This window comes from Delphinapterus leucas, chromosome 4 (genome assembly GCF_059928025.1).
Source record: "Delphinapterus leucas isolate spDelLeu-1000000601 "Yukka" chromosome 4, BTC_Dleu_Yukka2, whole genome shotgun sequence".
Taxonomy (NCBI): domain Eukaryota; kingdom Metazoa; phylum Chordata; class Mammalia; order Artiodactyla; family Monodontidae; genus Delphinapterus; species Delphinapterus leucas.
In genome coordinates, this window is record NC_143132.1 from 18941668 (window position 1) to 18968914 (window position 27247).

The 27247-nt window shown below is 39.7% G+C and overlaps 1 protein-coding gene across 6 annotated transcripts in view; it reads left to right on the forward strand.

Annotated features, from left to right (window-relative positions):
* APP (amyloid beta precursor protein) overlaps window positions 1–26195 on the forward strand; it is a 277800-nt gene extending 251605 nt beyond the window's left edge. For 4 of the 6 annotated variants that reach the window (XM_089910361.1, XM_089910360.1, XM_022573753.3 and 1 more), the window contains 4 exons: window positions 6886–6939; window positions 13796–13896; window positions 16650–16796; window positions 25224–26195. In XM_089910361.1, coding sequence (XP_089766487.1) covers window positions 6886–6939; window positions 13796–13896; window positions 16650–16796; window positions 25224–25325 — 404 coding nt within the window. In that variant the 3' untranslated portion in view covers window positions 25326–26195. The remainder of the gene's footprint in view (window positions 1–6885; window positions 6940–13795; window positions 13897–16649; window positions 16797–25223) is intronic. The other 2 variants (XM_089910362.1, XM_022573665.3) reach the window with 1 other exon arrangement.
* The last annotated feature ends 1052 nt before the right edge of the window (window positions 26196–27247 follow it).

A 27247-nucleotide genomic window follows, 5' to 3' on the forward strand; every position in this document is an offset into this window, starting at 1 on the left:
CCTATTAAATTGTATTATTACTAGAATGCTAGTTTTGTCATTTTTTAAGATAAATACATTTTGGTCATTTAAAATCCTCATCAGTCAGTCTCTAATGAGAATTTTTTGTGAAAAATGTCCAATCTCATTTTGTAAACTGAACACACACAAGATTTCTTCCTTTCCTTTAGGATACTGTGTTGTTTAATTGATGGAGAAATAGGTAACATGTATGGAGTCTTAACAAACTTTGTTTGGTAGAAAATTGCAGTCCTGAATGCCCTTTTTATACCAAATAATGTTAAATGTGTAGTTTGTCATTTATGTCCAAGTTTTAGCTTTTTATGGAAAAATTTAAACACATAGATTATTCTCCATTTTTATCAAAAATTGCCTCTGCCATTGAGAACTTATTCATCTCCGATGTGATTCTAAAATTATAATTTATAAAGAATTAAATATCAATTTCTTATAATTTAAGACCTTTTCACATGTCTTTTAAATATATATTTTCCATAAATGAAAAGTTCCCATTTAATATTTTCCATTATTTATTGATTTTGGAAAAGTAGGATAAAACATACTTTAGAGTTTACCTTAATCATTTTTATGAACACACACACACAAATAATAGAGGATAAATTTGTACAAATTGTAATTTGTACAATTTGTACTACAAATTGTACTACGAATTTGTACTGCGAATTGTAATTTATTTATGGTAAAATTTATGGAAAGGGATTTGGAAAGCTAACAAGGTAAGCTAAGTTAGCAGCAGAGTAAAATTAATTTACAGACATTAATGTGGATGTTTGTTGACATATTTGGTATTTCCTTTAGAATTGTGAACTGTGCAAAGTTTAATGAAGATAAAAGACACTCCAGCCCCTGTTTTATGTTAACTCTTCAAATTTAGTGAATACAGTGAAATGCAATGAGCTTGGTACCACAGACCACAATAGAGAATAGCAAAACGTTATAAACATTCCAGAAGGTGCTTCACTTCCTGAATTTCAGAATTTCCCTTTCTCTATCAAATCTTGAGAGCTCAACTGCTTTATATATGAATATCAGCCTACATGTTTCCTTGGTGTCTTTAATGAGTTAAATTTAGCTTTGCATTTATCATATTAATAGTATAAGTAATACCGCAGTTAAATAAATCTGCTCTTATACGCCCTAAGCATTTTATCTTGACTTTATGTGTACTCATAGGCATATATATGACCTCCACTAAAAATTATACGCCTTCTATCAATATTTAAACATGCTTCTTATGTTAAAATTTTTAAATAGTAGCCAAACTGATCCATTTTGTTTAGAAAAAAAAATGGGATAATACTGACTGTTCCTTTTACGTAGAAATATAAAAAGGAACTATTTCATTTCACTAGAGCCACTTCCTGAAATCCCACCCCTGATGCCATTGTCAGCACTCTCAACTGCTTTCCTGTTCTTCTGCTCCGTAAGAATTCCCTCAAATCAAACAAGAAACAAGGAAGTGATGGTACAAGTTAGAAAGCAAGCTGTGATTTTTTTTTTTTTCTCCTTCTCTTGCCAAATAATCCAAAAAAAACTGGATTTATCCTGGGTTTCCCCAAAGTGATCAGTTTCCCCAAGGTGATCAGTTTTTGGAAGGTCAAGAACAAAAATGTTTTGGAGATACCCCAGAACAGCAATGGACTGAACACATACCCCAGGGCCCTTGAGTATTGCCAAGGTAGATGCCCAGTTGGACAAAGTCCGTGACTGAGTGCCTCTGGATCCCTGACCAAGATACAGCTATTACATTGCCTAGGCCTCATCAAAAGAGCTAATATTCAGGGCTTCCCTGGTGGCGCAGTGGTTGAGAGTCCGCCTGCCGATGCAGGGGACACAGGTTCGTGCCCCGGTCCGGGAAGATCCCATATGCCGCAGAGCGGCTGGGCTCGTGAGCCATGGCCTCTCAGCCTGCGTGTCCGGAGCCTGTGCTCCGCAACGGGAGAGGCCACAACAGTGAGAGGCCCGCGTAACACACACACAAAAAAAGAGCTAATATTCTTGTTAAATAAGGATGTTATTGACAAAGAGCAAAATCTTACATAAGAGTATTGGAGGCAATAATATTTAAGATCTCAGAGCTTGAGTTCTGGTTTTCACCATCATCAGACCACCACTCCTTTTATAACATTTTGAAAAGTCTCTCTAACAGTGAATCTTAAACTTAACTGACAGAGTTTGGTAGGGGAGTCAATACAATGGATGTAATTTATTTATTTATTTATTTATTTTTTAACATCTTTATTGGGGTATAATTGCTTTACAATGGTGTGTTAGTTTCTGCTTTATAACAAAGTGAATCAGCTATACATATACATATGTTCCCATATGTCTTCCCTCTTGCGTCTCCCTCCCTCCCACTCTCCCTATCCCACCCCTCCAGGCTGTCACAAAGCACGGAGCTAATATCCCTGTGCCATGCGGCTGCTTCCCACTAGCTATCTACCTTACTACGTTTGTTAGTGTGTATATGTCCATGACAATGGATGTAATTTATAGTAAGTGTTTCAACGAGTGTTCAGGCTTGACTACCAGTGGAAACAATGGCAGTCAGGTGTTTGCCCCCTTATGGATGTGACAAATACAGATGCAGACTGATACAGGGGCCCTGAATTAGTTTTTCTTTCTTCATTTTATCCAATGGTGAGCTCCAGGAAGATCTACAGTAAGAACTGTGCAGAACTGCATTGTGTTTATATATAAAGCTGAATTAGGTTTTGGACTCACATAATCATAAATACATAAATGTCCAACAGGAATTTAGGAAGCTGTGTAGGGTGCAGGACAATTTTTATTTGTGTGGGATTGCCCTGTGCATGCCATCTAGCATCCCTGGTCCCCAACCACTAAAAGCCAATAATGTCCACCCTCCTTCTCCCATCATAGTGACAACCAAAAGCACCTTCACATTCCCCAACATCCCACACTACAGAATTATGTGCATCAGAGTTTAAATTCCAGCGCTGCTACGTGATTTGGGGCAAATCACAGAGCCTCTCGGGCTGCTTCCTAGTCTGTAAAATAAAGTTGGTAATAATTGCTAACTCAGAGACAGGGTGTGAGCATTAAATGAGATGGTATGGAAAACTCTTAGCAAAGTGCCTAGAATGTAGTAAATGTTCAGTGCTAGTTTTTTGTTGGTTGGTTGGTTTTATTTTGTTTGTTTTTAAATAGAACCAGGATCATTTTAGAGAGGTTTTACCAGCTTGTCTCAGAGAGTCACCCTATCACCCAAACAGTATATCCTTAAAATTAATGAATATAACAAGCCGTATAATAGTCCTAAAATCTTACCCTTTCTCCCCATCTTCCTCTTCTCCCTCTCCCCAGAGCCTTTTCCTTGTTAATCTTACAGACATGTGCTTGCACACAAAGCTATTGAAAATATCTAAAATTCTCAAAGGATTTCCTTTCATTGTTCATGCAACCCTTATCATCATCAGAGCTTCGAACGCTTACCAAAAATTTGTTTTCCTCAAGAACAATCGGTCAAGTCCACAGAGGGGGTCAGACACTCAAGGATTCTGTGAATTTATATTGAAAAAATAAGCATATCACAAACACAGTTTTCCAATATTTTAGGCTCTTTGACCAGCTGCGATTTGCCTTCGGGGATTTTTATTCTGTGGTTGAGCCACAAAACTGAAATGGCTAAACTGAAGTGAAGCTGTTGTTTAAAAAACAGTTTTTCTCATGGATTGTGAAATCATCTGGCTGAAAGCTTTTGTGCTGATAGCATTTGTGTTTGCTCTGCATTTTCATGACTGCCTGACCAGAACAGCCTGAAGATGAGGAAGAATGCAGTGGCCACCAGAAAGTTTTTGCGGCCAGCAGTCAGCTTGTCTGTGTATATAATACATACACAAAACACTATAATATTCTTCATGAGGCACACTAGGTCTTGTAACATTGTATTGTGTAATTGCATTGTGAATTTGCCCTCTCGTACATTTTCACTTAGCCATAAAGCAGCAATGAACAAAGCACTTTAAATGGGGAAATTGAGATTAAATAATGTCTTTCATCAAACCTGCAAGCCAGGGCTTTTCAGGCCCCTCTTATCTACGAGTAAAACTGATTTCCTGCTGATTACTCCATCACCTTAGGCCTGATGGGGAGGGGAGGTTGTGCTGGGCAGCATTTAGCTTAGAACTGGTCTATTACAAGGAATGCCAGAGCTAAGAAACTCAAAAGTGCTAGCGCTTCCATCATTCTGTTTCTCTCTTTTTATAGGGGACTATTTGATTCAGAGCTGCTGATGGCAGTAGAATAACATATTTCTGCCTATTTTAACTCTTTAAGACAATCTGTTTCTAATGTTTAACTTACTAAACAGCCAAAGTAACATGTTTTGAACACTATATTGAAGTTACTTGCTGGTTCAACTAGTTATGGTCCATTTGAAAAATTAGAAAGTATTTATTTTGGATTGGGGAGTAATGCACTCCTTTTTCTTGTCAATGTATATTCTTTTTTGCAGTGATGAAATTATCTTTTAATTATTGATGTCTGATCACTGAACACGAGTTACTTATTTTTTGAATATTTACTCATATTAAATCAGCCTCACACTGTTAAAGCAGACTACAGTTTAAGTCACTAAAATTATTATTGTTTATCTTCCTGAAAAATATAGTTTTATTACTGTTTTCAAATAATACACGAACCTTGAAACAGAAGGGCAGAGAAATTTCTAGGAATGATCTCCTCACCCAGAATAAACTAATGACAGCTTTTTGTGGTAATATCTTTCAGACCTTTATCTATGCGCATGTGATGTGTTTCCATATTCCCTTGAGTAATTATGGAATAGGGCTTTATCATTTGTAAGGGTCTTTGGCATATGTGTGCACATTTGAGCCCTGGAAAAACCCAGCTTCCTTGTGACAAAACAGAAGCTCAGAAAGAAGGAGGTTTGCCCAAGAGCGCAGAGAAAACAAGTGGTGGCATTAAAATGGACCCTGAGACTAGCCTGACTACCACATCTTCAGTCCAAATTTAAACCACAAACTCAACTGCTTTCCCCTGAGTGGAATACAGTTTCTAACGATTTAACCATTGATGAAGGTCATCACTTTAAGTTACTTTTTTGCTCTGTGAGTTTGCTTTGGTACATTCTTACCTTCAACTGAAGCACCATTTGGGGCTCTTGTCATCAGGAAGCTCTCAAAAAGTACAATAATCCTTCAGTTAACACCATTTTATAAGTAGTAATAAAGTCCCTCACCATACGTTGTTGCGGATGGGAAAAAGGATGAAATACAGAGAAACAGTATTGTTCAAATATATTTGTGAGTTGCAGAAGGAAGTATGTCTTAATCTGATACACGAATAGAGTGTTACTCATCCTCACAATAGTTGTCATAGAATATTTCATAAATAGGATATTTAATAAATGGAGTTTTATAGTACTTGAGAGTTTTTGAAATGGATTTTTAAAATTTTTGGTTCCTCATTGCAATTAGAAGATAAGTTATTATTTCTATTTTACTTGTGAAGAAACAGCCTCAGATGTGATCATTTGCCGCAAGTCGCCTGCATTGTAAATGTTGGGTTTAGATGCCTCCGCCCTCCTTTTCTCCTCTATGGTGCTGCCAGGCTGCATGATAAAGGACCAAACCACCTTTTTCTTTGGATACATCCAAATGTCTTGGTATTCTCAGCAACATTATTTTCTCCTATTTTGAAGACTTGGCTTGCTGCCACTTTCTTCTCCCTTACTGTTCCCTGCTAACGTGTGGCATTCAAAATCGACTTGGGCTTATAATCCCATTTTTGAATGCCCGGGCTGTGTGCATGAGTAAGCTGTATGGTCTTACTGAAATTTTTGATCCAAATGCCATCCCATCGAGCACACCTTCTCTTCCCATGGACACCTCTGCTCACTTTTCCTTACCTTCTTACTTTTATATTTCCCAGACCTTACACAAGAGGCTTTATCCTCCCTCATGGCTTCACTGGCCCCTTGTCCATTATTTATCCTAAAAGCTTTGTTTCTTTCCCTTGCCTGTTTCTTCAAAGACCAGGGTAAGTTCAAGTTAATATTTTCTGAGAATCAGAAGCACTTTGGGAATACCAGCTAATGGTCAACAACAGTGGGCACTCTTGTGCTGACTGCAATGTTTTCTTTGGGTCAGACCCAGAATACTCGCAAAGGAAAAATTGTGAAAGTCGACAAATATGAAAGGAAGTATTTGCACTTCACACATTTCAACTCTATGTCATCTATTAAATAGAAACCAGTCTTTAAAAATACAGAGAGAGGGGGAGGAAACTCTGGTTTACCTCTTCTACCCTCAAACTGGGAACAAATTTGATTCGCTAAATGGCAGATTATGTGGTGAAACGTTCCTCTCCTGATAAATTCCTATTTGCATTTCTCCTGGCGATTTAATGGAGTCCTTTTGTAGTTAATTAACTGTAAAATAAAATAAGATTTAAAAAAAAGATAAGATTGGATAGTTGTAAAAGGAGGTATCTTTAAGATTTTCCACTGCGCTGGGCATAATGTATTTTATTTCTAATCAAAAGCCAAGAAACTATTTCTAAATTCGCTGAGAGGAAAACCCACACTCCCACCCCCTCTTCTTTGATGTTGCCGCGTATCTTATCCTGGTGAGCACATTTATTAGAAAACTAAGGAGTAGGATTGGCACATCAATAGCGATAAGCCTTTTGAAGGGGTACCCCTCCCATCCTTGATGCTCAAGATTAACTCACTGTGGTTCTTTTCTAGCTGCTTTTTTTTTATATATATATATAACTTGTGTATTGCACATGCTTTTCCTTGCGCTGTGTTCAGGAGCCACGACTTACCATCTCGATTTGTCTTGTTTGCTTTCCGTGTATCTTGCTTCCTGTGCCCAGTCGAGCCTGTTGACGCCCGCCCTGCCGCCGACCGAGGACTGACCACTCGACCAGGTATATCCCGGTGACCTTCCGCCCCTCCGCATCTCGCGCTTGCGCAGACGCAGCCCCTTTCTTGGGGGTCAGCCTCTCTGAATTGCAGATATGGAGAAGCAGGGTTTGAAATGACCATGGAAACCAAACTTTTTAAAACTCCCCTTTGCTTTCCCTTACACTTCATTTCCCAAGTTCCTAATTAGGTGATCATTTTTTTTCTTTCTGAGCGTTCCTTTTGAAACAATAAAAAGGAGCCCTTCCAACGTTTGGTTTTTTCTTTTGTTTTTCTGGTGGAGAGGGTTCTGTAGAGCCTGTTGGTCCTCAAGAATGGAAACCTATACAGATGCAGACTCTAGCTGGTGACGACCTGGTTACTGCTGGAACATCTCATTCTTTCTTTCTTGTTTGGTATCCGGATGGTCCATTTCTAACTGAACTGGGCTCAAACTTGAGTCAGTTCCTCAAGTAGACATGAGTTCCTAAAAATATCAGAATTGGAATATCTTTAGAGCCCAGAAGTATTTCCATTTTATCTTTTGTGGGTTATATATACTTATTCTTGATGAGTGTCTAAAACACAGCTGAAGTATGTGCCTAATTTTCCATACAAGTTCTTTATTTTTTATACTACTTAAAATTCCCATTAACACTGATATGGACACTTCTTTTTTTTTTTTTTAACATCTTTATTGGAGTATAATTGCTTTACAGTGGTGTGTTAGTTTCTGCTTTATAACAAAGTGAATCAGTTATACATATACATATGTTCCCATATCTCTTCCCTCTTGCGTCTCCCTCCCTCCCACCCTCCCTATCCCACCCCTCCAGGCGGTCACAAAGCACTGAGCTGATCTCCCTGTGGACACTTCTTTTTTTGGTAGTTTCCCAAGCATTAAGAAGAAACACATTTTCACCTTCCTATGTCTCAAATTTAGCTTTAAGAATAATGTCACACCCAACAAAAGCACATACATGACTGGTTTTGACCCCGTGCACTACCTCGCCCAACTGATAAGTACCCATTGCTTTCAATGAATCAAAAAGAGAAGTTACTGAATTGACAAATCTATATATACTCTGGGGAGATTTTACTCCCAACAGTGCAAACGTATCCATAAATGTTTTCTTCTGTATCTTCGTAATGTCCCCATGCGGTACTAGGAACAGGGCATTAACCTCACATGGAGATGTTAACACAAGGAGTTTGACCTTTGCTTCCAGGTTGAGATGCAGTCAGCAGCCGGGCCAGGAGCAGCCCCTGCCCCTCTCTGCCAGTACAGGCTCAGGTTCCATCTGCTTCCCACCACAATCACTGACGAGAAATTCAGAGTCTGCCTTGTGGCACTTTCATGCCTCTGCGCTCTAATTAATAGGGCAGCGGGGGCCGTGGAGTGACACATCTTGACAGCCAATCTCCTTGATTTTATGAATCTCTTTCTGTAGGGCTTTTCAGAGAAATCTAAATTATAGTAAGTCAGACCCAGTTTCAGCTCTTCTAACGTCTTCCTTATTGCCAGTGTCACACAAATAAATTTCAAAGAACCAGCAGTTGACACATCCCCAGCCTGCTCAGCCCACTGGTAGGGCCCAAGGCTGAGTGAGGGTCCGTTCCATTCTAACTGCAGCTGATAACCAGCTTAGGTTGGTCCTTTGCCTTGGGCCTATTTTTATGGCACTTCCTACTTTATTTTTAAAGGAAGAGATGCTTTTCATCTACAAGCATGAAATGTGAATTAGAAGCGCTCATTCAACCAATTTTATTAAGTTGCTACATTGAGCACACTGGGCAATTATGTTCCTATTGAAATACCCAGGAAGAGTTAACACCACTGAAGTAGATTTTTTTCCTTTTTTAAAAAAATCTAAAATGAAAAGGACTTTTCCATACATTCTTAAACAAAAACAATTTGTTTTAAGGGAAGAGCTTGAGAATACTTAGAGGTAATATACAGATGGGAAGAAGCTCCTTCTAAAGTCTTTGTTGTAACAATAGCAATAGCTCATTTTGATATTTCACAAAGACTCTCCAACTGCTTTGGAGGGTCAAAAGAAATTAAGTAATAAGGCCCCTGTTCTCAGGAGCTTGAATAGAAAGACCACACTTTGTGTATTTAGAAAGATGAGATGGAATTAGAAAGGCACGGAAATACAAAGTAACATAAAGTGTAAACCACCTTGTGATGTTTGTTTGTGATTTGAGCAGATGGGACATTAACCAAGGGGTACGTTAATCAGGGCACTTGCTGGAGATGAGCTTTAAGATAGGTTTTGGGCACATGCATTGTCAAAGAAGAGGGGAATGTTCTATACAGATAGATGAGAGAATGGCCTGGGCCAAACTTCCTTTCTTATACTATTGTAAGGCTTGTGTTCCCCAATAGAAGAGGGCCATAGTGGGGAAAGAATGCTCAGATAGGAAGTGAGGGAGATTCTGGCTAAGGTATGTTTATGAACAGTCCTGTTTGCTGCGTATGTCTTAAGACATACGTATGCTCTATATTTTTGTGCTTGTAGTGAGTCTTTTGAGCATTTGGACCAGTTTCCCCCTGTGTTTTCTAGCATTACTTTCGGTTCTTCATCATCGCACTTTATGAGACCACATGTTTGAGTCTAACGTGCTCAGTTATACCATTAGATTTTCCAAACTTAGAAACCCTTTCCAGGATTGTCACATCATGTTATTCAATTGATGTCATTGTTTTTTAAATAATCACTGCTGTCACTCTGAAACAAGTAAAGAAAGAGCTTTTGTATAGTCACAACTGAGGAAAATGACTTCTCCTTGACTTCCATATCTGAAATAACAGGGTACAGTAACTTCTAGAATGTAGTGTCAAGGAAGGAACACCTTTAATATCAGTGGTGATTTCTAGGGATGGTGACCATTACAGCTACTCCCCTGGGCTTATTTCCAGAGAGAAATAGACTCTGAAGGACAAGTAAAACCATTTGACCAGAATAAAGGAGACAAATACAGGCATACCTCGTTTTATTGCTCTTCACAGATGTTGCATTTTTTACAAACTGAAGGCTTGTGGCAACCCTGAAGTGAGCAAGTCTATCGGCGCCATTTTCCCAAAAGCATTTGCTCACTTCGTGTCTCTGTGTCACATTTTGGTAATTTCGCATTATTTCAGACTTCTTTGTTGTTATTATATTATGGTGATCTGTGATAGTGATCTTTGATGTTACTATTGCAAGATTACAACTAGCTGAAGGCTTAGATGATGGTTAGCATTTTTTAGCAACAAAGTATTTTTAATTAAGGTACACACATTGTTTTTCAGAGTAGACTACAGTATAGTGCAAACATAGCTTTTATATGCACTGGGAACCCCCCAAAAATAGTATGACTCACGTTATTGCAATATTCACTTTATTGCGATGGTCTGAAACTAAACCTGCAGTGTCTCTGAGCTATGTCTGTACATTAGCAGACTCTTCACAGGGTGGAAAACTTACCCTTTCCTCTATAATTTTAACCACGCTTCTCCAGTCCTAATAAAGGAAACCAGATCCTTTGAGAAAGGTTTCCTGAAGGACATGCTTTCCTTCTTCAAATGAACATGCTTCCCTTCTTACTGAGAGCCTGGTGTCAGAGCTTAGAGAATGAGAGTCTGGTGTCAGAGCTTAGAGTGGAATCAGGACAACTCGGAAAATGCATGTGGTAAAACTGTAAGTGAAGGTCCCTGCGATTTATTTAAAACTTCTCATCACATATCACTATATGCAGTTTCAGCTTATTATCAATGACATTTTCCTGGTGCAAAGCTTATTAACTTTTTCCCCTTTTAATGACATTTGCTTAATATATAGAAATGCTTTTCAGTGAATGACTATACATGCTGTACAAAAATGAACTAGGGAGAGCTCTTTCCGCTGAGTCCTGCAAACTATTGTGCTATAATTAATTATCTGTTGTTCTGACTTGCTACATGAATTTGAATTTTTTTTGACTATTAAAAGTAATCTTCATGTCCTTTCAGAAAGAGTGTGGGTTTTTCTAGAAGGAAAGACTATTCAAGAGAGTGTTCTTAAGATCTCAGAAATATAATTTTAACTATTGCACTGTTAGATCCCGATGACAGAAAGAGGGTAAGGTATAAAGAAATCACTTTGGTTCTAAAGGGACCTCAGATTTAAAAGGGTTTGTAGAAAGATAAAAGTATACAACTAATGAGAAATAAAAGAGCATTAGTGTCACAGCCCAATAAACATTTGTATCAGGAAGATTAGAGGTCAGAATAAGGTGAAACTTATTAGAAAATGCTAATCATTTTAAAGCAAGAACATAAATAAGAATAGAGAGCCCTACAGCTCTTGGGATGGGGTTAGGAATCAGGGGACAGTCAGTGAGTGGACCAGTTAAAAGATGAGAGAGAATGGGAAACTGTCCCGCTTTGATTGTGCTTCTGTCTTTCATGTGTATATTAAACAGGATGGTCTTTTGTTAAAAGAAAGGCAAGTCCAAGACAGGTGAAGATGAGAAAACAAGGCACTAGCCCTTTGTAATAGTTATCTATTACTATGCAATAAATAACCCCATAACTTAGCAACTTAAAAACAAACATTTACCTTCTTATAATGAATTTCACGGATTTCAAACATGGTTTAGCTGGGTGCTTCAGGCTCAGGGTCTCTCAGGAGGTTGCAATCAAGACATCTGCCACAGCTGCAATCATCTGAGGGCTTGAAGTTTGGCTAGGGCTGGTGGGTCTTCTTCCAAGATGGCTCACTCACATGGCTGTTGGCAGGAGACCTCAGTACCTCACCATGTGAACTTTTGAGTGTCCTCACAACATGGCAGCTGGCTTTCCCCAGACCAAGTGATCCAAGAGAGAGAATACAAAGGAAGCTGCCTTGTATGACCCAGTCTCAGAAGTCATACCCCATCACTTTTGCCATATTCTAACAGTAGAAACAAGTCACTATATCAGGTCTACACCTGAGGAAAAGGGAATTAAATCCCACCTCTTTTTTTTTTTTTTTTTTTTTCTGTGGTACGCAGGCCTCTCACTGCTGTGGCCTCTCCCATTGCGGAGCACAGCCTCCGGACGTGCAGGCTCAGCGGCCATGGCTCACGGGCCCAGCCGCTCCACAGCATGTGGGATCTCCCCAGACTGGGGCACGAACCCGTGTCCCCTGCATCGGTAGGCGGACTCAACCACTGTGCCACCAGGGAAGCCCAATCCCACCTCTTGCTGGGAGGAGCATCCACAAATTTGTGGATATATTTTTAAACTACCACACTTCTCTACTCAAGTCCAAGTTCCTATAAATCATGGGCTGGGAGAACTTGAGGGCAAGATCGTAGAACCCCTCTCCCTGATCTTTGTGGACTTGGAAGATAGGGATAAGAAAATGTAGTTGTGACAAGCTGAAGGGAGAGAAGACAGCATCACAATCTACATGCCGGGTGGAGACTGACATTGATCTTGGGTCCATTTTCACATAGGTTATTAAATGGAAGCTTTCTGAATAGTTGACCAAGAATCAGTGATATGTCACAACCAGCATAGGTTCCCTGGATCTTGTAAAATTATCCTCTTTTCTCTTTGTGTAGACTGTGCTGTTTGACTGGCACGTCATATGCTGTGGACATTGCTTTTCAATTTCAGCAAGATGTGTAACAAGGTTCACAGCACCTTGTAGACAAGATGTAAGAGTTGATAGACCAAAAGCAGGAAATCAGGTCCCATGGGAGCTGAAGGAACTTGGTAACATGTAGCCCAAGTAAGAGAAGAATCAGCAGGAACATGATGCCTCTCCTTGGGTATCTGATCTGTTCAAGGCTATAGTGCAGAAGGGGGATTTAGGCTTGCTCTATGTTGAACAGAGTGGAAGTTATAAGGAAACTGATTTTGGCTTAATGTAAGAAAGGCCATTCTAGTAGACAAAGCTGTCCAAAAATGGAGGCAAACTGATAATTCCTCTCTGTTTAAGTAGAGCTGAGAGTTTACCCCTCGGTGGGAACACCGGAGAAGAGATGATTTTAGAAGCCATTCTCATCCTAAAATTCTGACTTTTGATACTTAAATGCTGCAACGTGGAAACGATATTTATACTTTGTCATTTCACCTTTTGTTTTAAAAATTACTTTGCGTTTTGATTTTAAGCTTCAAATTACTATCTGAAAAATTAAATTCATTATAACAATTAGTGTAAGAATCATATAGCAATTTATAGAGAAAGAAGAGTTAGCATGTTAGAAATTGTTAGTCCCACAGAAGCATTTTTCAAACATTATGTACTGCAGTTCTTTATTCAGCAGATGAACCATTTACATTATGTATCTATAACTAAATCACTTAACTAAATAAATGATATGATTTTTACAGTGCTTCACTGCATAGATGCATGAACATAATTTATTTGTAATTGGAACAAAGTCCTAAAGTAGCAGTTTTGTTCTGCCAGGTAATTAATGTTCATTTTTAAAGCCTTTTATTATTTTTTTCTGAAGGAATGAGAGCACATGAAAAAAGACATATAATAGGCTAAACAATAAGCACCTAAACCAAGCGAGTATATTCTAGGAGCAAATCCCTTCCAGCCTCCCAACTAGCATTTAACTTCTGTCTTTTTCCCCATTAAAAAAAAAAAATATATATAGCATGTGTTTAAAGGCAATAGAAGCCTGAAGTGCAAATTTCTTTAATCTTTAATTTATTTTTGTTTAAAATAGGTAGTGGTTAAAGATTTAAATATAGGGTGTCATTTTCTGGAAGAAAGTCATTAATCCATTTTCCTCTAACTTCAGGCCTAGAAAGAAGTTTCTGGTAGGCTTTGTGTTGTAATGTTATTGTTTATAGATAAAACAAATGGACTGGCCTGCGTATTTTGATTATGGTATAATGCTTATGGTATCATGCAGGTTCGGGGTTGACAAATATCAAGACGGAAGAGATTTCGGAAGTGAAGATGGATGCAGAGTTCCGACATGATTCAGGATATGAAGTTCATCATCAAAAATTGGTACGTGACATAATCTACCTCTTCAGGCCACTCTGTCTTGTCAAATGACTTTCGTTCCTCTTGGGTCAGAAATCCAGTTAAGGAAAAGATTAAAATGAAAATAAAACACTTGCCTATAGGATCATCATGAAAACGTGAAGAAAAGAAAAAGAGGCTCTTTATATAGTAGTTCTTTAGGTCTAGAAAGCAGCTGAGCCCACGTTGGGCTTAAAGTGGAATTACTTTGTATTCTAGCAGCCATTTTAATTAACTTCCTGTCTGTTTTCTAGGAAATCAGGTTTATAATAGGCTTGTGTGAAGGATCGAAATCTCAAATAAAACACGTGTAAACACTGCTTGGGTTCACAGAACAGCTTCACGGCCGCTGGCTTAATTTCACATTTGTAAACTCTTCCCCTGGGCTTCGTCGCCTCTCTCTCACCCCTCCTTTCTGTCCCCTCCCCACATTTTAAATTGTTCCTCGGGAGTGGGATGGTTGGGACTCCCTGGAGGTAGGTAGAGGGGTAGGTGAGCCAGACTGCATTATGTTCCCAGCAGTGTGTTCAGCAGAAGGCTTGGCCAGGAAAGACTGTGGCTTCCTTTTCAGACAAAATTACCCTTTTTCCCCCCAAATGTTAGAATTGGAGTAAATCAAAAGGCACCCATCTCCCTTAAGGTTACATAAAAACCTTTACCGAAAGCTTCAGATAAATCAATCCTGCATTATGCTAGGGGTCCTCCCATCTTAAATTAGCCCAGTAAGTGGCTTAAACTAATAAAGAAGACAATTTTGTTGCACATTCAGTAGTGAACAAAAGTGGTAATCAAATTCTGAAATCAGTAATAATACTTGAGAAGGACTCTCTCAGGCACTTACTTTGTTTTTGTTTGTGTGTGTGTATACATGTGTTTTTCCCTTTCAAGGAGAAACTGTCTTTCCACTATTCCTAAATAAAATTTGTAAATCCAAGTATTAAACTCCAGCAGAAACCCCTATAAAGTATAGTGTGTGCCTCTTTTCACTCTGAACAATTGAGGCAAGTTCAAAATTGACTTGAGATTCAGATTTGCATTTTAACTCCCATAATCTTTTTGATAAAAGCACAGTGAACTTTTTGAAGTGCGGTTTTCGTTGGCAAGTTAATCCAGTGTCAGTTATTATAGAATCAGGGGCACTCTTGATCTGGCTGATGCTGAAGAGGTTAATAACAACTTGTGGAATCTGTTGAGGATTTGGGAGCTGGTGGGGCAGAGAGCTGAAGATTAATGTGTGGATTTGCGTTTTCTGGTGCCTGTGTCATAAAAACCCATCTCCGCAATTACACTAACTCCTGTAATACGACCGTGACTAATGGCAGAAGCAGCAATTGAGAGAATCAGCTCCCTCTACTGAACTAGTTGATGAAATAATGTACTATAATTAGTGCAATGAATGTTACAGAATTACAGTATTTTCTTAAAGACATAGGAAGATGTCTAGACTTGCATTCATTTCTGATTACCTCATACTTTTATCGTTAGCTAATTAATGATTTGCTTTTTATAAATATGTTGAGTGAGCATATTTGTTTAGAAAGGGGAATAATTATGAACAGTTTCTAATTTTGTTGCAGATATACCATAAGTAAAACTCTTAGAAATTCGCTTTATTTGCTGTACTTCATGTTGCCTTTTCAGACTGCTAGGATGTTAGTTCTAGCCATGACAGTCAGTCATTTTACTGTCTTGAGATTATACTAAAAGAATTATTTAGGGAGCTGTTTTTATTAATTTACATAGCAAATGTGGTATATGTTCAGTCGTAGTTGGGCCAGATGATCTGTCATAATATCATCTCCTTACATAAAAAATGATAAAAGTTGCAGTGTGTTTTTATAATTCCATTCAAGTAAAGTTGAAAAAATAATGACTTGCATTTATAAACAGTATGAAGGAATGTAGTGTAATAAATTTATCACTGAATAAATTTCTTCTTTACAGTATTCTCTAAATTCTTTTCATGTTTAACACAAATAAACATCAAGAATAAAACAACATTTTTAGTTGAGTTGCCAGGGACAACATAGTAAGAAAGCATGTGTTAATGTGTGGCTATTAAAATTCCTATCTTGTTGCCTACTACTTCTTCTCTTTGAAATAAGTGCCTTTTAAGCATTATGCTTCTCAAGGTTAATTAGTGTCTTACTGAATTATTGTGGCTGAAAGTAGGTAACAAGATGCATTTTTTCTTCTGTTTAAGGCCTTTATTTCAGAATGCTTGTTCCTATGTATTTAAAATGTCCCTCTAAGGAAATGAGGGCATCTATAGTTTGGAAAAGCACCTAAGGCATAGCAGTCATGCGTCAGGTCTCCCAGTTTAAACCTGCTGTGACTGGGAAAATACTGACCTCCTTTCATAATCACGATCCGTGCCTTTCCAGTTTTTGATAGATCCAAGAGCTGCCGTCCCCCTCTTACAGAATGTTCCATCTGTCAAAGGGTTTCAGGTCCCTGCAGGCTTCTGTTTTGCCTTTCTAGAGACATGTGGGGGATGGAGGGAAGTGGACTTCCTAGGACTGGGGAAGCCACATGTTGTACATCATTCTATAGACTACAGATGTCATTCTTAGTAAGTAGAACGTGTTTTTTTTTTTTCAAGTACGCACCAAATAATTGAGTGACCAACAACTCAAACTTACGGCATAAAATATATACCGAATATACTGAAACTTTTCACATACCTCATCCAGATATCTCCCGCAATTACAATCCTTTCTCTTGCGTTTGTTTTCAAGGTGTTCTTTGCAGAAGATGTGGGTTCAAACAAAGGTGCAATCATTGGACTCATGGTGGGCGGTGTTGTCATAGCAACAGTGATTGTCATCACCCTGGTGATGCTAAAGAAGAAACAGTACACGTCCATCCATCATGGTGTGGTGGAGGTAGGTAAACGTGGCTGCATGTTTGCAGGTGGGAGTTAAAGACTATGAAGAAAATCTTGCTGGGTGTTAGACGAAGAATCATCCAAGTATCTCTTTGAACAAACAATCCATATTGCTGCTCAAGTTGCAGCTATTTTCTTGCTTCTGGTTTTTATTCATTCCAACTTATAACTACTGTGATCAAGACATTGGAGATATATGCTGCTATCTCAACTTCTTATAATTTGGATTGAAATATCAAAATAATGCTAATGGTAATGCCTGGCTTACGGATATTGTGATTACAGATATTGTGATTACAGACATTTAAAAGAAAAAATAACAGCAGAAGTCACAAATGAAAAAGGAAGTGGAAGCCTGCTTTTAAAAAAAAAAAAATTTAAGCACGTTTATTCCTGGATTTTTTTATCTTAAATAATTTCATTTCTAACTCAAGCCAGGTAATAGTAAATAATTTTCAGTAAAGAGCCTTACCTTTAAAGTCTCACAGAAAATCACATTGTACCAAAAGGCTGAGTGAAATATACAAGGTTGTTCAAGACCTTTAACCTGTCACCCTGCACATCCACCTGAAATATCTTAGTTTCAAGGTGTTAGTGCAGTGGCACTGGAGGTGGAGAGAAGACCCACAGAGTGACAATTACATCTACTTGAGACTGTCCAAACACCCCAACCTGTGAGAAACAAGAGTATGTACAGCACAGAGGTACCGAGTTACACCAACAAAATAGAGTAAGCTGCGGGATTCAAATATGATGCCTTAAACCCATGATACAAAATATTTTAAAATAAAATTAAATGTGCAAATAAGTTCTTCATATGCATTTAAAATGCAGGGTTTAAGGGAGGAACCTCACAGTACCTGTATTTTTTAGGAAACTGTTAGGGGAAGTGAATTAATACATCTTGAGAAGTTTAGAATTTTTAGAGCTGAAAGAGATCTCAATAATCAATTAATTGATCTTCTCATTTTCTAGATGAGAAAACAGACCCAGACAGAAGACATGTCCTTTCAATGTCAAATTCCGTAGAGCCAAGTTCACAGTACAGATTTCCCCACATCCTGTCCATTGCTTTTTCCATCAGAGCAAAGTTCAGATATTTCCAGTGAGTTAAACTTCTCACTAACCCCAAGGAAATGTGCTCCAAACCATTCTTGATTATAGGAGGGCAGGAACAGTTTAAATAAATTAAGTTTGTGGCAAAGCCAGAAACCTCATTTAGTTCAGCACTTAGAACATCCAGGCTCCTTGTTTACAGGAGCTGCTGATGGAAATTGGTTTTGAGTCTTGTTCTCCATGTCCATCCTTGTGTAGATGTGCTAAAGAACAGTGAAATTAATGAATTCAGGAAATAGGTGGCAAGATGTATAAGAACTGAATGATTGACAGATAGGAGGTTGAGCACATAAATAAGCGATGACAACGTCATGAAGTGTGGGGCACTGCTCTTCATAATAGTATTTCTGAGCTTCTGTCCTTTGAAACAGTATAAGATGTATTATTAGTAGCGTTATTAGCATCAGTAATCTCATATCTACTCAAAACAATTTTTTTTCAAAAAAAAAACAATTTTTTTTCATTTTAATTGCATGTTTGAGCAAAAAAAACAAAACCTGTTTTCATACTTGAATAATTCAAAAGCCCATTTAAATTTTTTTAATATAATCATACATTTTAATGGCCTTGAACTGATGAATCTACCCAAGTGGTGGCTTCCTTTTTATCAAAGTGCCCGTCTTTGGTGCCAAAGGACAAAGAGCCTATATTGGTTTGCTCAGGCTGCCATAGCAAAGCCACAGGGTGGCTTAAACAACAGAAATGTATTTCCTCACAGTTCCTGAGGCCTCTCTCGTGGGCTCATAGGTGGCCTCCCTGTGCCTTTACATCACCTTCCCCTGTGCAGGTCTGTGTCCTAATCTCCTCTTCTTGTAAGGACACCAGTATTAACTGCATAAGGTCCACACTAATGACCTCACTTAACCTTAATTTCACCTTTAAAGACCCTCCAAATACAGTTATATTGTGAAGTATTAAGGATCAGGTTTTTAGCATCAGAATTTGGGGAGGGCACAGTCCCGCCCATAACAGAGGCCAGTGATGCTGGGCGGTAAAACAAGGCATCTCAGGGGCTCTTTGCCGTGATTGCCATGATTGTGCATGAGACTTACCGGGTACTGATTTCAAAGGACACATTCCCCAGGTCCCACCCCAGACCTAGGAAAACAGAATTTCTAAATAAGAGGCTGGAAATCTGAGTGTAGAAAATGTTCGCAGCTGAATCAGACATGCAGTCAGTTTTGAGAATCACTGATGTATATATAGTATTACCACTCCTGCCTCTGTTGTCTAAGCAAACCTTAGGGAGTAGAAAATGGTATCTCCTTGTCTCCAAGCTCACTAGTCTCTCACTAGTCACCTTTTAAGCCTTCTTACAGCTGCCTAGGTTAAATGTTTCTTTTGGTTAGTTAGCAAGAAAAGTCTCCTTGGTTTTGGAATATTAGAGCAGTTGATGCTTTAACATGAGTTCTGAAGAAAAATAAATTTTTAAACCAGAAGGCATCCTTGTAGGGAAGGCAGTCGACCAGCCCTTCTCTTGGTATTTATTTTGTTAGCTACTTGAGAGCAGCTAGGATCCTCTAGAGTGACTGCCCCACCTCCTTTTGTGTTTCTTTTCTTCATTTCCTCTCACTTCCTTCTTCCTTAAAGTAACGATGTTGTCAAGAGCCGGGAAACCATCCCTTTTTCCCTAGAAAGGCCTTCCTTTCTCTCCATTCCTTAGGTAACCCTTCCTCAAACTCCGTGTTGAGCCAGTGTTCAACATGGAGCTTGAGGAACTTCAGGCTAACTTCATCTAAGGTGCTCGTCGCCATCCCTGCCCTCAGGAAGGTGATAGTCTAGCTGTGGTGGTTTTGCACTTGGACACAGAGAGCTGCAACCCAGCCTAGACACCTAGGGTGCCTCATGTGGTCTGGGTGATGCAGGGTGCTGGGGGGTTTCAACATGATTGCTCTCAGAATCTACGCCGAACGAAGTGATCCTCCCACACACATTTCTCTGCCTGTCTTAGCAGGCTGTCACCCTCAAGGACATGGAAATAAGTTTATTGCCAGCTCTGGTTAACCCATTTCATTAATGAGTAACCTTATTTCACTAAGAACAAAAATGAGTAAATGGGTATTCCCAAATGGATGGGTCTAAGTCTGTCAGAACAGAATACAGTCACACTTCACGCCATCCGTGCATGAAGGAGAAATCACAACAAAAGCCTTGGTGTCCAGGAAATCGCTCCTTCTTAGAGGAAAAGATTCCTGCAGAAGATCACAGAGGTGTGGAAGCGAAAGCAAGCCCAGTACTTTTATTAATAGAATCGTTACCCGGTGGAAATGGGCAGTTGCTAGTTTTTGTTTTGAAAAACTAAGCAATAAATATTGATTTAATGACTTGCTTAGTCATAGGGCCAGAGATTCAGTCTGTAAGTCATTAGCCATGGTTTCCCAAGGAGATGACAGTGCTTCATTTGTGCTTCAAGCAGTGACAATATAGCCTTCTGTTGCTCTGTTTCCCAAATGTGTGCACCATCTCTGGTGGCTGAGCGTCCCAGCACCTGCTGAATTACCCACCATTGTCCTGCTGCAATCAGGTTCTGCAAAGCCCATTGATCCCAGGTTCTGTTTAGTAGCAGACAGGCCTTTTCTACACTGGTGTCAGTTGACACTGAATATTTTAAAATATATATTGGAGTAGTATGTCCACTACTTCTCATCTTTAATAAGAAGGGGGGCACAAATTCTCTTTATTGAAGGACATAAAAAAATTTTTCTTTCACAGATCTGATAACTAGAACACCAGAAGTCTCCCATCCCCACCCCCAGTCATCTCATGAATGATCTAAAGAAGAGAGTTGCTTATTTAGCTTTTTATGGAGATATGGCATATGACTCTTTCTAATGAATGTGCTGTCAGATTGGTGACATTATAAAAATAGGTCCTTATGGGTCCTTTCTTCCTGGCAAAAAGTCAATTTTTAGTGGAGGCACCTAGCAACCGCTATAGCAGTCAGACAGATTGGTCAGGTTCAATTGGAAGCAATGGTAAGAAAAAGTGAAGGTGGACTCAAAATCTTCAGGTGGCTGGAAGTGAACTGCAGGAGGAGAAATTGGAAGGTCAAAGGAAGTCCTCAGCATAGCGGGAGAGTTCCAGGGCATGCCTGAAGAATTACTTGATGTAGGCACTAAATATCACTGAACTACTTATAAAGAGATGGAAATATAATTAAGAAAATGAACATGTATACTGTAGAGTAGAAAACCAATACTGCAAGGTTACTAGAAGGGATAAACCATTAGCTTGAAAACGTCATTGCTGTTCTCTTTGCTTGTGCTTTTCCTTCCCATGTTCCTGGTGTTTCTGATGTTCTTACACTCTCCGGTTATTTTGCATGTTTAGTTTATCTTATCCTCCATTCTTTGTCCACCTAGATGACCTGAAATGGAAAGTCTTAGGGGCCGGGATTCTGTTGTTGGGCCATGCATAAAGGGACACCCATCAACACACATCCTGCTGATTACTATACATAATAAAATTAAAATACACTGTCCACTGGCCCTCCTCCAAGCTTAAAGTACCTACGCGAGAAACGGGATGGCAGGGGTATCTAGAAATTAAGGAGAGACCCAAATAGATTTTATGTCTACAGTCTAGTGGTTGAGCTGTAAATTCTTCTGGATATAGTGAAGGAATAAACAGCTCCAAAGAGTCAAGTTCAGGGAGAAAGGGGTAGGAAGAGGGCATTAGCCAAACAGTAGTCAAAAGTTCTACTCAAGGTCGTATTAGGACCAGATGAATCAGGCTCTTTGGGCTCAGTTCTCAGTGTGTGTCAGCAGCAGTGACCGTGGACGTCCAAGCTGGGGTGCAGCACAGGGGCCCGGGGTCTCTAACAAAGATGAAGACTTCAGATCAGTCACTACTCCCATCAAGTCCAGAAAGTCCAGAGAGGGGACGCTCAGAGGTGCTGTGCCGGGTGGGTTTTCATCTCAGCAAGTGACACATGTTCCTGCCCCAGGGAGCAGATGGGGATCCTGTCCCCCACTCCATTGTTCTGTGGTTTCTTCCAGAATAAGCACCACTGGCTACATCTTCCCCCAGCTCCGTTTGAAGGGAAATAGTGAGTGACAGATGGCTGAGCCTTGTTGGGATGAAAGGCTCCCCCTTACCTGCTGCCCTTCCTTCAGTGGTAGGTTTATCCATGGACATGAGTACTGTGTTTAACTTTTAGCTCTCGAGGGGTTGGGAATAAAAAGATGCAATCCACACTCCTTGGGTGCCATGTTGTAAAGGCAGTCCCTTCTCCTGTAGCTCCTGAGCCCTCTGAGGCCTGAGGGCCAAGCCGCCTCACTGCAGGACTGGCAGAACAGCTGCCCTCCCAGCGGCAAAGGGTCCTAAGGATTAGCAAGTAGAAAAGAGGCCAAGAAAAGACAGGAAAGTTAGCTGCCTGACTTGCATACAGCCTCTGAGCCTCGCATTTACTGGCAGGGCTCTCTTAAAGAGTTGGGCTTTGGCCTTTGAAGAGAAGATCAACTATTAAGTTGCCAGGTGTTCCCCTGTCCTTGATGAATGCAGCCAGTATGAGGGTTGACGTTGGCTCCAGGGGGAGATACAAGTTTAATACTCCAACAATCAAGCAGCGCTATGTTTTCTTCTACACTCAGAAACATAGCAGCTTTGTGCTTGATCTCCTTGGCAAGATTTTTTTTTAATCTCCACATTCTTTGAAATCTCAGTTAAGAGGTGGCACAGCGCGAAAAGAAGCCCAAATTCAAATGGCATAGGGCTGCAGACAGGCTGTTTCCTGCAAGCAGATTTGGAGAATGAATGAAATCTCTTGTTATTGGTGCTGACCTTTTTTTTTTTTTTTTTTTTTTTTTTTGCGGTACGCGGGCCTCTCACTGCCGTGGCCCCTCCCGTTGCTGAGCGCAGGCTCAGCGGCCATGGCTCACGGGGCCCAGCCGCTGCGCAGCATGTGGGATCTTCCCAGACCGGGGCACGAACCCGTGTCCTCCGCATCGGCAGGCGGACTCTCAACCACTGTGCCACCAGGGAAGCCCGGTGCTGACCTTTAATGATGGCGTTTTAACTTACAAGTTAGTGGCTAATGACACAATTGCCAATTAAAGCAAGGTGACCTCATTTGTTGACAACAGAGCAGATCAAAGGAGGAGAAAGGGATGAGAAAACACCAGTGATTATTCCCCCAGGGCCAGCGATGGTGAGCATCCATTTGAGCCGTGTCCTCTGAGGGGAATTTTACGTCTTTTTATTCCAGCTGCCTTGAGATTAGCCAAGGTGATCATTCCAACTCATGACCATACTGAAAGGTGTCAATTGGTCCATGAGGTGGAGTCATACAAAGTAACCTTGGGGGAACCAGATTACTCCAGTTTTATTGAGATATATTGACATATAACACTATTAGTTTTAAGTTTGCAGCGTGATAATTTGATATATGTATATATTGTGAAATGATTACCAAAATAAGTTTAGTTAACAACTATCATTTCACATAATTACAATTTTTTTCTTGTTATGAGAACTTTGAAGATCTGTTCTCTTAACAACTTTCAAATATACAATGCAGTATTGTTGACTATAGTTACCATGCTCTACATAACATCCCCAGAACTTATAACTGGAAGTTTGTGTCTTTCAACCATCTTCACCCATTTCAACAACTCTGCAACCACCAGTCTGCTCACTGTATCTATGATTTGGGTTTTTTTAGATTCCACATATAAGTGAAGTCCTATAGTATTTGTCTTTTTCTCTGACTTATTTTGCTTAGCATAATGCCCTCAAGGTTCATCCATCTTGTCGCAAACTTCAGAATTTCCTTCTTTATTATGGCTGAATAATATTCCGTCATGTGTGTATCACATTTTCTTGATCCATTCATCCATTAATGGGCACTTAGTTTGTGTCCATGTCTTGGCTATTGTAAATAATACTGCACTGAACATTGGGGTGCAGGTATCTTTGCAAGATAGTGATATCATTTCCTTTGGATACATACTCAGAAGTGGAATTGCTGGGTCATATGGTAGTTCTATGTTTGGTTTACTGAGGAGCCTCCATAGTGACTGCACCATGCTTTTGGTCTAAATTATTCATTAGCTGGTGTGGTTTAGTCATGGTGTATCAGTCGCCCTCCATCCCCTAGACCTAGTGTCCTAGCACCAACACACCCACTCTCTGGTGTTTGTCCTTCGTCGGGTTCAGGGGGAAAAGCTGCTTCAGGAGCTAGATGTCACTTTGCAGCACTGGACAGTGGAGAACAGGCCTGCGGCATTCTGGAAATGATGAAGGGACCCCGATCTCATCATGTACAGAATAGAAAACATCCCTTTGAAAGAAAAAACAACTTCTGGACAGCACATCTTACCCTTTCCTGTGGAAGAGATGCTTCTTCACTCTGATTAAATTTGTGTTGATTTTCTCCATCTTCCACTGGTTTTACAGAAGTTTTAAAGCAATTATAACAAAACTAAGCTTTCATTTATTCAGCAAAGAGTTAAGTATTTGCTTCCTCTCGTCTGTGGACTATTTGAGGTACAGCAAATATAGTAGAAACCTAAACATCTCCCCACACACCCCAACACACACCTGGCCCAGCCTGCATAGAGTAAATAAGTGTAGCTCTGGCCTAACAGTGACACTGAGGGGAGGAACACAAGTTTACAACTGCTGGCCTGATCTTGGAGGGGAACCACCATATCACAGAGGGAATCTCTTTAAACCTTCGGATGACATACTTTTAGAATCTTAGTGTTACATTAAAAAATAATCTGGAACAGCATGTTCTTTCTGTGTCTTTTAATATCTTTTGATATACCTATATCATTATTTTAATTAAAAGAGTCTTTCTTTAACATCTTAAATTTAGTGAACACAGAGACAAACTAAAACGAGCTCGGGGAGATATTCAGCAGTCTTCCTTTCTACTTTGCTGAATCTCTCTCCGTAATACTGTTGGCTTTTTTTTCTAGCTTAACACCACACTTTTCAAGTAAGGGAGTCTTTCCTGGAAGCCTTTTGTCTTTTTTCGAGCCAACAGGGGAAGAAAAAAATATTTATTGCCCTAGATGTATCCAGTTACTATTCAGTTGGGGAAGCAACCAATGAGCGCTTCCCAAGCAAAGCCAGCAGGTCAAGGTTTTAAGCGCCACCTAGTGATAGATGGAGCATCTGCATAACTGGTGGGCACAGGCGTTCTGCTCTATGTCAAAGTGGTGAAGAAAGAGGGAAAATTGTGGGTGTTCTCAAATCTTGGCAAGAAAAGAGTACAGTGCCCCTTATCTTTTTACTGCTTCTCCGTGTGCACTCTTAAAAGATTGCTTTTCTTAACGCATTTGTCCTCGTTCTTGCTTTGCAGGTTGACGCTGCTGTGACCCCAGAGGAGCGCCACCTCTCCAAGATGCAGCAGAATGGCTACGAAAACCCAACTTACAAGTTCTTTGAGCAGATGCAGAACTAGACCACCACCGCAGCAGCCTCTGAAGTTGGACAGCAAAACCATTGCTTCACAACCCATCGGTGTTCATTTAGAGAATAATGTGGAAAGAAACAAACCCTTCTGTTTTATTATTTACTCATTATCGCCTTTTGACAGCTGTGCTGTAACACAAGTAGATGCCTGAACTTGAATTAATATACAAATCAGTAATCTATTCTCTCTCTTCATATTTCGGTCTCTCCACTACATTATTAATGGGTTTTGTGTACTGTAAAGAATTTAGCTGTATCTAACTAGTGCATGAATAGATTCCCTCCTGATTATTTATCACATAGCCCCTTAGCCAGTTGTATATTATTCTTGTGGTTTGTGACCCAGTTAAGTCCTACTTTGAAATATGCTTTAAGAATCGATGGGGGATGCTTCATGTGAACGTGGGAGTTTAGCTGCTTCTCTTGCCTAAGTATTCTTTTCCTGATCACTATGCATTTTAAAGTTAAACATTTTTATGTATTCCAAATGAGTTAGAGGATTTTTTTTTTCCACAATGGCATTTTACTGTACAGATTGCTGCTTCTGCTATATTTGTTATATAGGAATTATGAGGATACACGTTTATTTCTTTGTGCCTGTTTTATGTGCACACATTAGGCATTGAGAATTGAAACTTTTTTTTGTCCACGTATCTTCGGATCTTTGATAAATAAAAGAATCCCTGTTCATTGTAAGCACTTTTACAGGTGGGGGAGGGTGGGATGGGATCGCTCTGCTGGTCTCCAATTACCAAGAATTCTCCCCAAAAATTTTCTGCAGGATGATTGTACAGGATCATTGCTTATGACCATGATAGCTTTCTACACTGTATTACATAAATAAATTAAATAAAATGATGCTGGGCAAGAGTTTTCTTTGAAGAATGACTATGGATGTTAAATATTCAAAGTAATTTTGGGTGGGGAAGAAGAGGTAGATTCAGTTTCTTTCACCCAGTCTGAAACACTTTATTTATGATACCAAAAAAAAACAAAAAATGAAAGTGGAAGGGACAAAATCAGGGAATGCGGAAGGCAAGCCTAGACAAACCCTTTGAGATTTGTCTTCAATTTGTATAAAACGGTGTTTTCATGTAAATAAATACATTATTGGAGGAGCGCCATTGTGCTGGTGTGAATGATTCCATGGTAACAACCTTCTGATCCTTGAGTCATCGGAAGACTGCTAAGAACATTCTAATGCTGGGCATCCACACCTGTGGTGTCTTAGCTGTAAGTCTGAGCAGGAAGTCGGGGCCAACAGGCAACTCCCAGTGCTAGTAAAATACTTCATAGACCTAATTCAGTTTTTACTTGGTCCAAACTATTTTGCTGCCATATCTTCGTCCTCAAGTTTGTCCCTGTCTTTGTCCATTCAGGCTACTATAATAAAATTATAAGCTACTGGGTAGCTACTGGGTTTCTCACAGTTCTGGAGGCTGGATGTCTGAGATCCGGGTGCCAGCATGGTCAGGTGAGGGCCCTCTTCCAGGTCGCAGACTTCTGTGTCCTTACGTGGAAGGGGCTAGGGCCTCTCTGGAGCCTCCTTTACAAGGGCACTAATCCCATTCATGAGGACTCCACCATCATGACCTAATCACCTCCCAAAGGCCCGACCTCCTAATGCCATCACATTGGGCATTAGGATTTCAGTGTGAAGTTTGGGGGAACACAAACATACCGACAGATTGTAACAGCCCTTAATAAGATATGAAGAGAAAAGTTCTAAGGAAATAAAAGAAGACCAGCTGATAGCTATCAATAAAGCAGGATTTCTCAACCGTGGCACTTTTGATATTTTGTAGGGAGTAATTCCTTGTTTTGAACATTGTAAGATGCTCAGCAGCATTCCTGGTCTCCACCCACTTCATGCCAGTAGCACTCCCCAGTTATGATCATCAAAAATGTCTC